The 13,699-nt window shown below is 39.0% G+C and overlaps 1 protein-coding gene across 2 annotated transcripts in view; it reads left to right on the forward strand.

The window, feature by feature from the left end:
- Positions 1–13,699, forward strand: part of l(2)k01209 (lethal (2) k01209) — a 331,401-nt gene that overhangs the window by 190,520 nt on the left and 127,182 nt on the right. For both annotated transcript variants that reach the window (XM_067139775.2, XM_067139777.2), the window contains one exon: positions 4,798–4,968. In XM_067139775.2, the coding sequence (XP_066995876.1) occupies positions 4,798–4,968 (171 nt within the window). The remainder of the gene's footprint in view (positions 1–4,797; positions 4,969–13,699) is intronic.

Consider the following 13,699-nt stretch of genomic DNA (forward strand, 5'->3'; position numbering starts at 1 on the left):
TTTTGTTTTCCCCATAACAAGAGCCCGCCAACATTGCTTCGGTTGTACTGCTGCCTATAGGCTTTGTGCACTACCCTGTTTGAAGTTAACACAAGTCCATTATTTCTGTGTAAGTTTCAAACCCCACTGTCGGTAGCCCTGAAGGTGGCTTTCCGTGGTGTCACATTTTCATACCAGGCAAATACTGGGGCTGTACCTTAATTAAGGCCACAGACGCTTCCTTCCCACTCCTAGCCCTTACCTATCACATCGTCACCATAAGACCTATCTGTATTGGTGTGATGTAAAGAAAATTGTAAATTTTTAAAAAAATCCTATTTACATAGTTTAAAGTGTACATTCCCATTACTGAGTGTGGGTTTTTTTTTGTTCAATGACTCTGTTCCCAAATATGTAGTACCTCTTGTGGGCTAGAGCCTCGCATGTACAGATTATATGGTTGCATAGTTTCTCTCTCCTTCCTGCATGGTTTGCATTCTGTATTATTCGTTTTAGATTCCCCATTTTATGTAAGTGCTGCTTCACAGGTGCATGTCCTGTAAGGAGTGCTTCTGTAAGTCTTAACTGAATTCTACCACACTGAAGTAGTGTTTCAGTTGTTTTCTTACAAGGTCCTTTGTCATTTTCCCATGACTGATGCCTGTTATTGTTTTCCACCATTTTAGGTGGACCAGCTCCTGACAGCTTTGGATTCCAAAAGCTGGTTTTGGTTCCATTAATCATGATGGTTTGGTCTATTTACACAAGGAGAAGTTGACACTGCTTTTTGATCTGATTCCATATACACCCCCAAACATCCCCCCTAGTCTACTCTTGATCCATCTGTGAACCAGATCAAGGAACCCTCAGGGATAGACAGGCTCTTTCTTAAAGTTATTTATGTCACTGATAACCTTAATTTTCTTATTGAAATGATATTTTACAGTTGTGAAGTCTTACTGGATATTTACAGTAATATGGAGTCACATAGAACGTCCCTTATGGCAAACATTCCTGACACCAAATTTGAAATGTGTATTTTTAAGCTCTGCTGCGTTGTAAGGAGTGCTATCCTGGCCTCCCCCTTGATCAAAATATCGAGTGGAGTTGGATTCAGTAGCATTGCCCCTCCCTCGTCACAATTGAGGTTGTTTTCAAAGCTCCCATTGTAGCCAGGCAAGCCACTCTTTCAATCTTTCCCATTATTATTCTTATTCTGTGCCTTAATCCACCAGACTAAAGCACCCTATAGTATTGATGGTCTTATTACCCTGGTGTGCAGCGAGTTAATCATACTAGGTCTTAATCCCCATCTGCTACCATACAGAGGTTTAGATTCCACAAAAGTGGTTGTGAATATTTTGTAAATTTTCTTAAAGTGTTGATTCCAGGTAAACTTGGAGTCGAATCACTCCCAAGTACTTCACCTAGCAAAACATTTTAATTTCTAAGTTCCTAATTCCTCTAAATTTCTTTCCCTGCTAAAGAGAACAGTAGAAGTTTTATGATTGCATATTTTAAGTCCATCATTTACTGCCTATTTGGAAACAGTGTTATGTGCCTTTTGCATTTGTTCCTTAACAGTGTTTGTGAACTTTCTTTGCACAAGAATAACAATATCATCAGCATAGCCGAAGATGTTGCTGACAACATTCAACCCTCTGTCTACTACAAGATTCCATAGCTAGAGCCCTGCACGGATGCAGATGTCAGCAGATTTATCCGTGGATATCCACAAAGTTAGTGTCTTGGCAGATACAAACTGCATGGCAGTGCGGATAATTTTGCTGATAATTTCTAAATAATGACGTTTATTGATTTTCAGTCAGGTATACTCTTGTTTTTGCTTATGGCTAGGCGACCCTTGACATTGGTATGGGAAAACAGTGATGTATAAAGAGTCTCGAAACCATAAAGCCGTAAATCTGATCTAAGCTAACTGGCTCCTGCCTGCAATTAATGGAAGGAAGGAACAAGTGTCAATACGTTATCGCAATAGTTATCGCAAGAGAAAATCCCTCCTAAACCTGTGACTGTAGGGGTTCTGGTGCCAGGTGTCAGGCCTATTGTATTATGTTAATAGATCTATCCGTTTCAATACCTTTGGTGTAATATACTGTATAATATATATAATAACTCTGTACTTCTGACACGATAAATAAATAAATAAATAAATAAATAATATATATAATATTTAAATTATCCGCGGATAACCATTTTGCGGATGTGGGGGCAGGTGATGGAAATGCAGAGCGGGTGCGGATATTATTTTGTATATCCGCACAGGGCTCTACCCACCCTGTGGACAGCTGCCAGGCTCTCGAGTCACCAGATTACTCCCCATAAGGGACACATGTACCACTCTGCTCCAGAACATTGGCCCAATCCATCTACATGAGATTTCATCCAGGCCATGCTTTCTGACCGTGGTGTTCATAGAATGAAATATGTTGTTGAAAGCACCCTCTATATCCAGGAATGCCTCCCTAAATTCCAAAGTTTTCTCCTCTTTATGTACTACCTGGAAAAGTGCAGTCTCTGTTGACATTCCTGCTCTACAGGCATGCTGGTTCTGTTGTAATTGGCTGTTAGCCAGATCATCATACCTATAACATGCCAATCAAGCATTTTCTGGAGAGTTCGGAGAATAAATGACATGAGTGTGACAGGTCCCAGGGACTTAAACTGCATCATCAATTTCCCAGGTTATGGCATAACCACCACCCTGTTATGTCCCCACCTCATTGCTATATATCCGAAAGCTAGACTTGCTCTAAGCATCTTAATTAATATCCCCCTTTCTGAAGCATGATGAGTAATAAGCTGTCGTACCCTGGGGACTTGCAGGGTTTAAATGAGAATACAGCCCATTTCAAGCCTGTTCTAACCTCCCGAGTGGTTCTTTTGTGATTTCTATGCCAGGGAAGTGTATGTGGCATAATTCCTTCATGGTTTCTTCATCTGTTTTAGTGTATTCTCCATTTTCTCGTTGGAGTGAATGAATAGAACCGTGACCTTCTTTAGAAAGGACTTTTTGGAGTCTGGCATATTCTCGAGCCCTCTTCTTTCTCCTTGCAGTGCCTGCTCCAAGAATCTCTAATAGCTGCTCTTCTAGCTTTATTGTACTCTGTTAATGTTTTCCTACAGTCAGTCCATTTATCTGACTTTTTGGCTGCATTGAACAACTTTTGAACTTATTTCCTTCATTTGGCTGTGGCATTATTCTATCATGGAATATTCCTGTTGGATTGTCTGACCCCAGAAGGACAAGTTTTGTTAAAGGATGACATTGCATTCTGCAGTTGTCCTGCGGCAGTTTCAATTCGTTCTACCGAGCTCGATAGCTGCAGTCGCTTAAGTGCGGCCAGTATCCAGTAATCGGGAGATCGTGGGTTCGAGCCCCACCGTCGCCAGCCCTGAAGATGGTTTTCATTGGTTTCCCATTTTCACACCAGGCAAATGTCGGGGCTGTACCTTAATTAAGGCCACGGCCGCTTCCTTCCACTTCCTAGGCCTTTCCCGTCCCATCGTCGCCATAAGACATATCTGTGTCGGTGCGACGTAAAGTAAATAGCAATTTGTTCTAAGTTTTTATGTTATGTTCATTTCCGCTCAGGTTGTTGGCCAATTCCGTCTCAAAAGCTTCCTAGTCTGTCCTGCGTAGATTCCTGTAAGGTTCTACAAATTGATTTATGTCACAATGTATGTATCTGTGGTCTGAACAACTTATCCCTTCAGATACATGCTAGTTGCTAATAATACTACGTACATACACAGTAGCTAGTGTTACATCAGTAACCTCCTTCCTGTTTTTATTTAGAAAGGTAGGTTTGTTGCTTATATTAATTATGTTCAAGCCATTTTCCATACTCAATCCAAAAGGGACACTCCTCTTGAGTTGGTGTCAATGCTCCCCCATGCCAGATGGTGGGAAATGGCATTGCATCCAATGATGAGATGGCAGCTGTCCTTGCAGCCGGCCATCAGTCATTCCACTTCTTTTGTTGGTGTTGGTTCTGGATCATCGTATTGGAAGGTAGTGGGTTGTTGCGTTGGTTTTTTTTTTTTTAGTGGGCTGTAGAAGGACCACTAGCCACTGGGTTTTCCTTAAACTGAAACATCTGGTGATAAAGCAGTCTGTCTCTGCTAGCTGCAGATAAGAGCATTGTAAAGGTGCTTGGTTTGTCGTCAGAGGTCTCCAGACAGCACTGAAAGGCACAACCCTCGGGACTTTGTCTGCATGGTCAACATAGTGGACTCAGTGCAGAACGCCCCGGGTTTGATTTCCGGCAAGGGATTTTAGCCACGTCTGATTAATTTCTGTGGCTATAGAACTGGGTGTTTGTGTTCATATTAATATATATCTTCAAGTCATGTGTAGAAAGAAGGAAACATCAAAAAGGACACATAATAGGATAAACACAGTAATAGGTCAGTGTGGAAAGAGGGGAAAATTGAAAGGAAATACAAAAGGACAAGAACAGTCTCCACTTCTTCATACATTGGCATGTTATGATTATATAAGTATCTGCCATTATCATCTAAAACCAACTTCTGTCAATAGAATTTCCCTTACTCCTTGGTGGTAGAACACTGGACTTGGAGAGATGGAATTCCTGTGGTGTAACGTATGAATCTTGGTGCATCCAGAGACTGTGCTGTTTCAGTTTTCCTTATTTGCTTATGCCATATTGTCGGACCATTCATTATTTCAAGATTCAGACTACCTTTCTCTACCATGTCATAAGTAATTACTTTGGAATTCCTTAAATATTGACTCTATCAATATTTCTAATAGTTCTTTTTTGATTGTTCTAGGTTCTCAACGAGAAACAACATGAACAAGCTGCCAATAATGAATATAACTTTGATCATCCAGATGCATTTGATTTTGAACTATTAGTAGAAACTCTTCAAAGATTGAAAGAGTGCAAAAAGGTTGAAGTTCCAGTGTACAACTTTGTTACGCATTCAAGAGAAAGTAGAACTGTAAGTATTGATAGATTAGTTTGTACGTATACTTATTATAAAATGCTTTTTAAAATTCCAGCAAACAATTAAACTCATTAACTCTTCTAAAGCACTAATCTGTTTGGTCTCAAGAGTAATAACAATCATGATCAGAGACTATTCGTACTTTGTTTTTATCTTAATCATTTATTAACATACATGCTCACTAGTTGGTGTGGCTTCAAAAAGATAATGTGGAGATACTGTGATGTGAAATTCCACAATGCAGTAGAAAGCATCAAATCTCCAAATTCTTGCCCTTTCTTAATATTGGGATTAAGTTCTTTAACTCCATATTGTGTAATAACACAATTTCCCTTAAGAAAAGTAGCAAAGGTAGAGATACAATTCTGTGGAAGATATACAGTAAAACCTCATTACTTCGAAGTCGTTGGGACTAAAAAATCGGACTTCGAATTACGTGATTTTGAATTAACCGCCAATTCGCAATTCAGAAGTGTCAACCCTTGCCGCGTTACTAAATATTCTAAGGCCCGTTACTGCATGCAGTTAACCTTGATTCACAGTTTATACCTTCCAAATGCCATGAAAAAAGAACTATTTCCAAAATGTATCCAACAAGGTGCATTTACAATGTTCAAATAATGCACTTGGATAAATCACTGACAAACATAACCTCACGCAACGAAAGAAGAAAAAATCGCACAATTCAAAGACGAAAATAAATTATGTCGGTTCCCCTGTGCAAATGCATTATCTTTTTGGATTTCTGTTCTGTTTGCATTTTTAGATGCTTTGTACTGGCATGGAAAGTGACCGGCGCCCTTAACACATTGTAGCTTATCGAACTTTCCTATGATGAGGGGATAAAGTATCTCGCCCCATGTGCATTGCAACGCACTACTATGACCCCCATCCCTCGCCCTTGTACGATTTCCCGGCTGGCAATTTCTCCTTTAAAACCATAAGACCGTTTGGGCTCGCATTAAAATAAAGCAATGCAGTTTTACCGGCAATGACAATATTGTTGGGTACCTACGAATTTATTATATGAGCCACGTTTTTTCATCAACTGTCGGCATCGCCAGTGTTCGCGGATTATGTTTTCCTGCACACTGCCTGTTGCGTGATATTACAGCGTTCCTTAAAAGGTTGAATACAAAAGAATTCCGATTTCATTCAACTTACCAATCATGAAGCGCACTGTAGACCCACCGAAGTGAGTGTAAGTGCGGAAAGCTAACCCTCCACGTTCCGGAACGCACGTTCTATTATGAAGCGGAGCGGATAAATTTCGAGTTGAAATTACTCTGTAACATACTATTGTTTTAAAATGTAAAGAAGCCAAGCTGAGTGGCTCAGACGGTTGAGGTGCTGGCCTCCTAACCCCAACTTGGCAGGTTCGATCCTGGCTCAGTCCGGTGGTATTTGAAGGTGCTCAAATACGACAGCCCCGTGTCAGTAGATTTACTGGCACGTAAAAGAACTCCTGCGGGACTACATTCCGGCACCTCGGCGTCTCCAAAGACCTTAAAAAGTATTAGTGGGACGTAAAACAAATAACATTATTATTATTAAAATGTGAAGGCAGTTTCGAATTAAAAGTCTGAATATCGGTAATGGGGCCGACATTGTACTTCGAATTACGAATTATCCGTATTTCGAATTAAACAATTGAAATAACATTGAAAACTGTATCTCATGTTTCCGGGAACGAGTGCTTCTTCGAAATTAGGCGGGATTTTGAATTAACCGATTTTGAATTATCGAGGTTCTACTGTAATTATTTTTCACTTTCTTCACCTCTGAAGTCCTCAGGTAGAAATTAAAGCATGCTCTTGATAGTTGTCATACTAACCGCATGGCAGTAGTGTTGGTTATTTTCACCATATTGCACTCTGTTCCCTGTTAACTGCTAAAAGGACATAACTCAGAAGACATGTACTGCAATGAATTACTTCTCTTTAACAAAACGCAAATAGAAATCTGATTAGTAAAATGCATGATTCAAGCTCTGTAAGGTTAGAAGTGTTGGAGGCTCTTGAAAGAAGGTAGGTAGGTATTGGAGAAACAAAGAAGCCAAATTGTGGATTTATGCATCCGTTTTTTTAAATTATGCAGCATTTGTTCGAAAGCCGTACAGAAGAATTATACAGTTGGCACAACCTATCGTAGTATTAACTACAGTAAAACTCTGTTAAGAAGTTCCCGCCTAAGAAGTGTGATATTCTTGGTCCCTTGATCGGTTGCATTAAGATATATGTATATTTTTTCCGTTTAAAGTCTTCTGTTGTAAATATATTTCCCGGTTGAACAGTTCATATTTTAGAGCCCCTTGAGATAGAAAACGTCAGCTCAAAGCAGCTCATGGTTAGAACCCTCCAGTCTCCGTGCAAGTTTAACCCTGTGTTAGACCGTTTGCACTTGTCATGGAGCCTCTCTGGGCTTGCCAAGGGCATATGATGTCACGCTATGAGAACACGAACACCAGATGCTCGTTCTCATCTTGTGGAATCGAATCGAACCCATCAGTCAAAATTTCCACTCCACCGTTCGCTCTCAAGTGGAATAGAATCAAATGGGATTCTGCGCCGAAAACACAAAGCACGCAATGGATGGTTTGATTAAAACTTTAATGCAGTAAGTTGCGTGCCGCGATAGTGAAGTTATTAACCGAGGTGGCCTCAACATTAATTAAAAACCAAAAAATGTATTTATCCACAACACAGCAGCTTCTTATGCATTTAGCGTACTATTTTTAGGAATACATGTACGACAACCATAGGGAATGCCACTTATAAAATTGTTCACGGTAAATACTGTACATTCCAAGCCATGTCAATTATCGTACTGACATACCGTACTGTATATGGACTAAGGTTATGTTACAAGGAGATTCCCACCTTCCAAAACTTGTACAATTTCTTATAGCTAGTTTATTGTTTACATGACATAATCCAGCTTAATCTCCAAGTGTGATACTAAATAGAACATGTTTCGTTCCAATTATGGAACATCTTCAGCTAAAAGATTTAACAAAAATTGACAGGACAATTAAAAATATAGATGATGATCATGATGATGAGATAAAATGTTCATTAATGTTGGGTTAAAATTTTCCAACAAGTCATTGTCCAAGTTAATGAATAAAATCGACATAAGGGGTCTTCTTTTTAGGCTGGAGAAGTATATACTTGTTGAGTCCAGCCTAAAAAGGATGTAATCACTATTGCGGGTTTCTGTGGTGGTTGGTAGTGTGGTATGTTGTCTGAATATGATGAGGAGAGTGTTGGGACGGACACATACACCTAGTCCCCGAGCCAGAAGAATTAATCGGAAGCGATTAAAATCCCTGATCTGGCTGGGAATTGAACCCGGGACCCTTTGAACCGAAGGCCAGTACACTGACCCTTTAGCCAACGAGTCGGACAAGTACTCCACCAACACCATATTAACATAATGAAATACAAACTTCTGTACTTATCTGGATTGCTGAATCTTAGTCTGCTGTCACCAAACACTATGCAATGTACTGTACATATTTACGTTAATAAAAACACATACAAAGTAGGTAATATTTTCGAAAAACAAGGTCCAGAAGTAGCCTTTAGAATGAACAACACACTGCAGAGACACGTCAGCAAGTGCAACCTAAACAAAAAAGACCCTTTCTCCAAGTCAGGAGTCTATGAACTCAAGTGCCAAGAACCTAACTGCAATGCCACCTATATAGGATAAACAAAACGTAACTTCCGCACAAGATACAAGAACACAAAAATGCAATAAGATATAATCGGCATTCAGCCTTCAGAGAAGACATATACGACATTTCGCGGCATTTCACTGACGTTAACACAGACCAAAAAATTTTACACATCGAAAATGAAAGGAAATCTTTGAATATTAAGGAAGCAGTCAAAATTTACATCGCAAAAAAAGCTAACCGAAACCAACCACACGTCTAAAGAATTCCCTGCTCTTGGATCTACTTACATGACATCTGGTCAACACTTACTGTTGAAATTAGCGCTTAGGAGGTTTTTTAATATAGTCTGTCGTAAATAGATACTCTCCATTTCAATTTAAATTCTCCACTTTATTCAGTCATTAACTTGCACTTATCCATAATACATAAATACATTATTACATGAAGAAGGTTAAGTCTTCTCCCACGCCCCCGCCCCCACCCCCCGTACCCAGTAGATGAAGGAAGGTACCACAACACTCACATCAACCCACCCCTACTTATATAACATAGAGAAAGTACTGACCTGCTCTCTCCTATCCAATAGGAAGGATCCACAACGTTGTTCCAGTAGCCCCTCCCTTGTGTCCCCACCCCTCTCCGTGGAATAACATGCTTTGCCCAAAATCTTCCACTTAGTTTTTCCTTGACAACAGTCGTGAAATATTGTTCGGGGACAGCGGACTAAGCTTCGGCAATCCAGATAAGTACAGAATTTTGTTTTTCGTTATATTAATATGGTGTTGGTTGAGTACTTATAAATTCATCATTTGTTAATACTTGTTCATATTATCACCTAACTCTCTATCATTGACAAGATTATGCAATGTAAACAGTACTGTACGTATGTATGAATGATTTAAGTGATTTGATAGAATCTGAGGATGTTCTTGTAGAACGAAACACGTCATTCTTTGTGTAATAGTATGTATTTTTTACAGGTATGTTTATAGTGTTATAATTTTTATTGAAATTGTGTGTGTTCGACGGACTGGAAAGCTTTTATGCCCTATTTGACCAAGTCGACACTGGAAAGTATGGCTTCCTTTTTAACAAATTTCTGTCTCTGTGTGACGTAAAGCAAAATTGTAAAAAGTAAAAAATAAAATTAAAAAAAAAAATCTAACTTCAAATGACTACAAGCACCTTTTCCTTCATAGTAAGTTTCAAGTTTTTATTCACTTAACTATTTTTGTGCTGGTAATGAGGACAGTTGATATGTCAATAAACAATGCATTGCATATTTTTTAAACTTGAATCAGCCTGCCAAAATTTATTCAAGAGAGTTCAGTTAAACTTCAGTTGCCTATCATGACTGTTATATCCATAAACAAAATATGTTCTTATGTTCTAATTCAGTTTAACCATTTACAAGTTATTCACAGGTAGATGGAAGTTTGGCAAAGTATGTTCACTGTTCAAGTTCAGCTTCGTTCTATTTTAACCCAATTGTCATGTGAAAAGAACCTCCTATTCAACACTTTTTATATCATACATTTAATTTGCATTATTTTTATAGAGTACAGTAGAAGTCCGCTATAGCGAGTACGGCATATAACGAGAACCTCGTTATAAGGACAGTTTTTGCTGTCCCTTCAAAATTCCTGTAATAAACTTTGTATTATCCTTCGGTTACAGTGAGAGCCCTATCACTGACGCATCTGTTATTACGAGCGACTAAGTGTGCGCGATTTTTACATTGCCGATATTTATTCACCCCAGTGATTATGTTGCATGCGATCGATCATCTTTGGTGTCATTTCCTCGCTATGTCCACTAGCGAGCTGTCTCGTCGACATTCAAAGGTGATGTCGAAGTCAATTAGTAATACCCGTCGACTGCTGTTGCGTAAGGAAAATTCTTAACGAAAGAGAACATGTTTTTGTAATAAATGCATAAGTAAATTGTCTCATGACAGTTGTTAGCTCGTTAAAAATAAAGGCTGAATAAACGATCGCTTAATTTTAATGCTAAATACTTCAATTAAGTAAGAATGGGATACACCCCAGGATATGGCAGAGTGCATCCTTGACTTCAGAGGTTAGTTGATATTTTCTCACGTCTGGTTAAATTTCAGAAAGGCTATTATCATATAAATTTATAGCGAGAAGGTTATAATTTCTCTACTGGCACTTGAAGTGTGTTTTCATCATACATATAGTACGGTTAAGTTAGGTGATGCTGTTTGAATAAGAAAATTGAAACGTTTGCCGCAAAATTCGATCAATCATTTTCAGTACAGTATAGTTTTCTTGCTATGTGCACTTGCGAGCTCTCTGGTCGACATTCGAAGGCGATGTTGTAGTAGTAATACACGTTGACTGTTGTTCCGTAAAGCGACCTCGAAATGAAAGAGGAAAACTTGTTTTCGTAATAAATGTGTAAATTACATGGTCGATAGCAATTGTTAAATCGTTAGAAATAAAGGCTCGATATACGTTTTCATGGTAAATATACTGTTAAGTTAGGTTAGGTGACGCTGTTTGCGATTTGCTTTACGTCGCACCGACACAGATAGGTCTTATGGCGACGATGACACTGTTTGAACAGAAAAACTGAAGTGTTTGCCACAAAATGCGAACATCGATACCGTTTCCTCGCTATGTGCACTTGCAAGCTCTCTCGTCGACATTTGATGGCGATGTCAGAGACTATTAGTAATACCCATGAACTACTGTTCTGTAAAGAAAGTTAGAAATGAAAGATGAGAACATGTTTGCGTAATAAATACGTAAATAACGTGATCATTAGCAGTTGTCAGCTCTTTAGAAATAAAGGATAAGTAAACGATAGCTTAATTTTAATTCTATACACTGAAATTAAGTAAGTATGCGATACACTTCAAGATATGGCAGAGCGTATCACTGATTTCAGAGGTACCGGGCGAGTTGGCTGTGCGGTTAGGAGCGCACAGCTGTGTGCTCGCATCGAGGAGATAGTGGGTTCGAACCCTACTGTCGGCAGCCCTGAAGATGGTTTTCCGTGGTTTCCGAATTCCACACCAGGAAAATGCTGGGGCTGTACCTTAAGGCCACGGCCGCTTCCTTCCCATTCCTAGGCCTTTCCTATCCCATCGTCACCATAAGACGTATCTGTGTCACTGCGACATAAAATAAATAGCAAAAAAAAAAAAAAATTCAGAGGTTAGCTTATATTTTCTCGCATCTGGTTAAATTTTGGAAAGGCTATTCCGATGTAAAATTTTTTTTTTTTTTTTTTGCTAGGAGCTTTACGTCGCACCGACACAGATAGGTCTTATGGCGACGATGGGATAGGAAAGGCCTAGGAGTTGGAAGGAAGCGGCCGTGGCCTTAATTAAGGTACAGCCCCAGCATTTGCCTGGTGTGAAAATGGGAAACCACGGAAAACCATCTTCAGGGCTGTCGATAGTGGGATTCGAACCTACTATCTTCCGAATGCAAGCTCACAGCTGCGCGCCTCTACGCGCACGGCCAACTCGCCCGGTCCATGTAAATTTATAGAGAGAAGGTTATAATTTCTATACTGGCGCTTGAAATATGTTTTGATCATACATATAGTATGGTTAAGTTAGGTTAGGTGATGCTGTTTGAATAAGAAAAGTGATACGTTTGCCACAAAATGTGATTGAACATCTTCGGTATTGTTTTCTCGCTATGTACACTTCTGAAATCTTGTCGACGTTGGAGTCGATTAGTAATACTTGTCGATTGCTGTTCTCTAAAGAAAATTCGAAATGAAAGAGGATAACACGTTTTCGTAATAAATGCTTAAATGAAGTGACTGATTGAAGTTGTTAACTTGTTAGAAGTCCGAGTCGTTGGCTGAATGGTCAACGTACTGGCCTTTGGTTTAGAGGGTCCCGGGTTCGATTCCCGGCCGGGTCGGGGATTTTAACCTCCATTGGTTAATTCCATTGGCCCGGGTGCTGGGTGTTTGTGCTGTCCCCAACATCCCTGCAACTCACACACCACACATAACACAATCCTCCACCACAATAACACGCAGTTACCTACAGATGGCAGATGCCGCCTACCCTCATCGGAGGGTCTGCCTTACAAGGGCTGCACTCGGCTAGAAATAGCCACACAAAATTATATATATAACTTGTTAGAAATAAAAACTGAAGTAAAGGATCGCTTAATTTTAATGTTATATACTGTTACATACTGAAATTAAGTAAGAATGTGATACACCTCAAGATATGGCATAACGAGCAGGTTATAATTTTTCTACATGCGTTTGAAATATGTTTTCATGATACATATACAGATAGGTTAGGTGACGCCGTTTGAAGAACACTGAAACTTTGCGACAGAAGCCTCTGGAGTGGCACTATAATTTTTTCAGAATGAAATTAAACACACTTTCACTGCTTTCGAAAAATAACAAACAAGTAAGCCATAGTGTGGACATCATCCACGAAAAGGCAAGTTTTGGACAAACTGATTGCCGTTTCATACTGATTTTAATGTGTATGAGGTTTTTCCTGACTTTTATGAAAAATCCGATATAACTAGAATCCACTATAGCGAGTAAATTTTTTGCCGTTATGAATTCTCGCTGTATCAAACTTGTTTGCAGATATCATTTTTAACATAACTCAAGTCTTCAATTTAGTCTTGCGATTGTTGGAGTTAATAGTATCTGTTTGCACCATCTTGTAATCGATGTGAAGCATGCACATTAAAAAAAAAAAAAAACATTTTTCTGGATATAATCTAAAGTCAAATGAAGTCCAGCAGTTGTTTAAATATCCAGTGAACATGATGTATGTAGTTTACATAGAAATCTCTCACATCTCTTTAGGAGGAAATTAGTTGGTACTTGGTTAAAATATAATGGTAATTTAAATTCCAGGAATTGTCTATAATGTTGATATGTTCCATTAAAGTTCAGTTAAAATGTTGACGGAAAACTCTTCTCAGAGGACAATTTACATTATTCTAAAGGAACGCTTTGGAATTAGTTCCAGTGTATAGTCTAGAAATAGAGAAAAGGGGGTATACGTATTGTGTAAATAAA

Source organism: Anabrus simplex, chromosome 2 (assembly GCF_040414725.1).
Source record: "Anabrus simplex isolate iqAnaSimp1 chromosome 2, ASM4041472v1, whole genome shotgun sequence".
Taxonomy (NCBI): domain Eukaryota; kingdom Metazoa; phylum Arthropoda; class Insecta; order Orthoptera; family Tettigoniidae; genus Anabrus; species Anabrus simplex.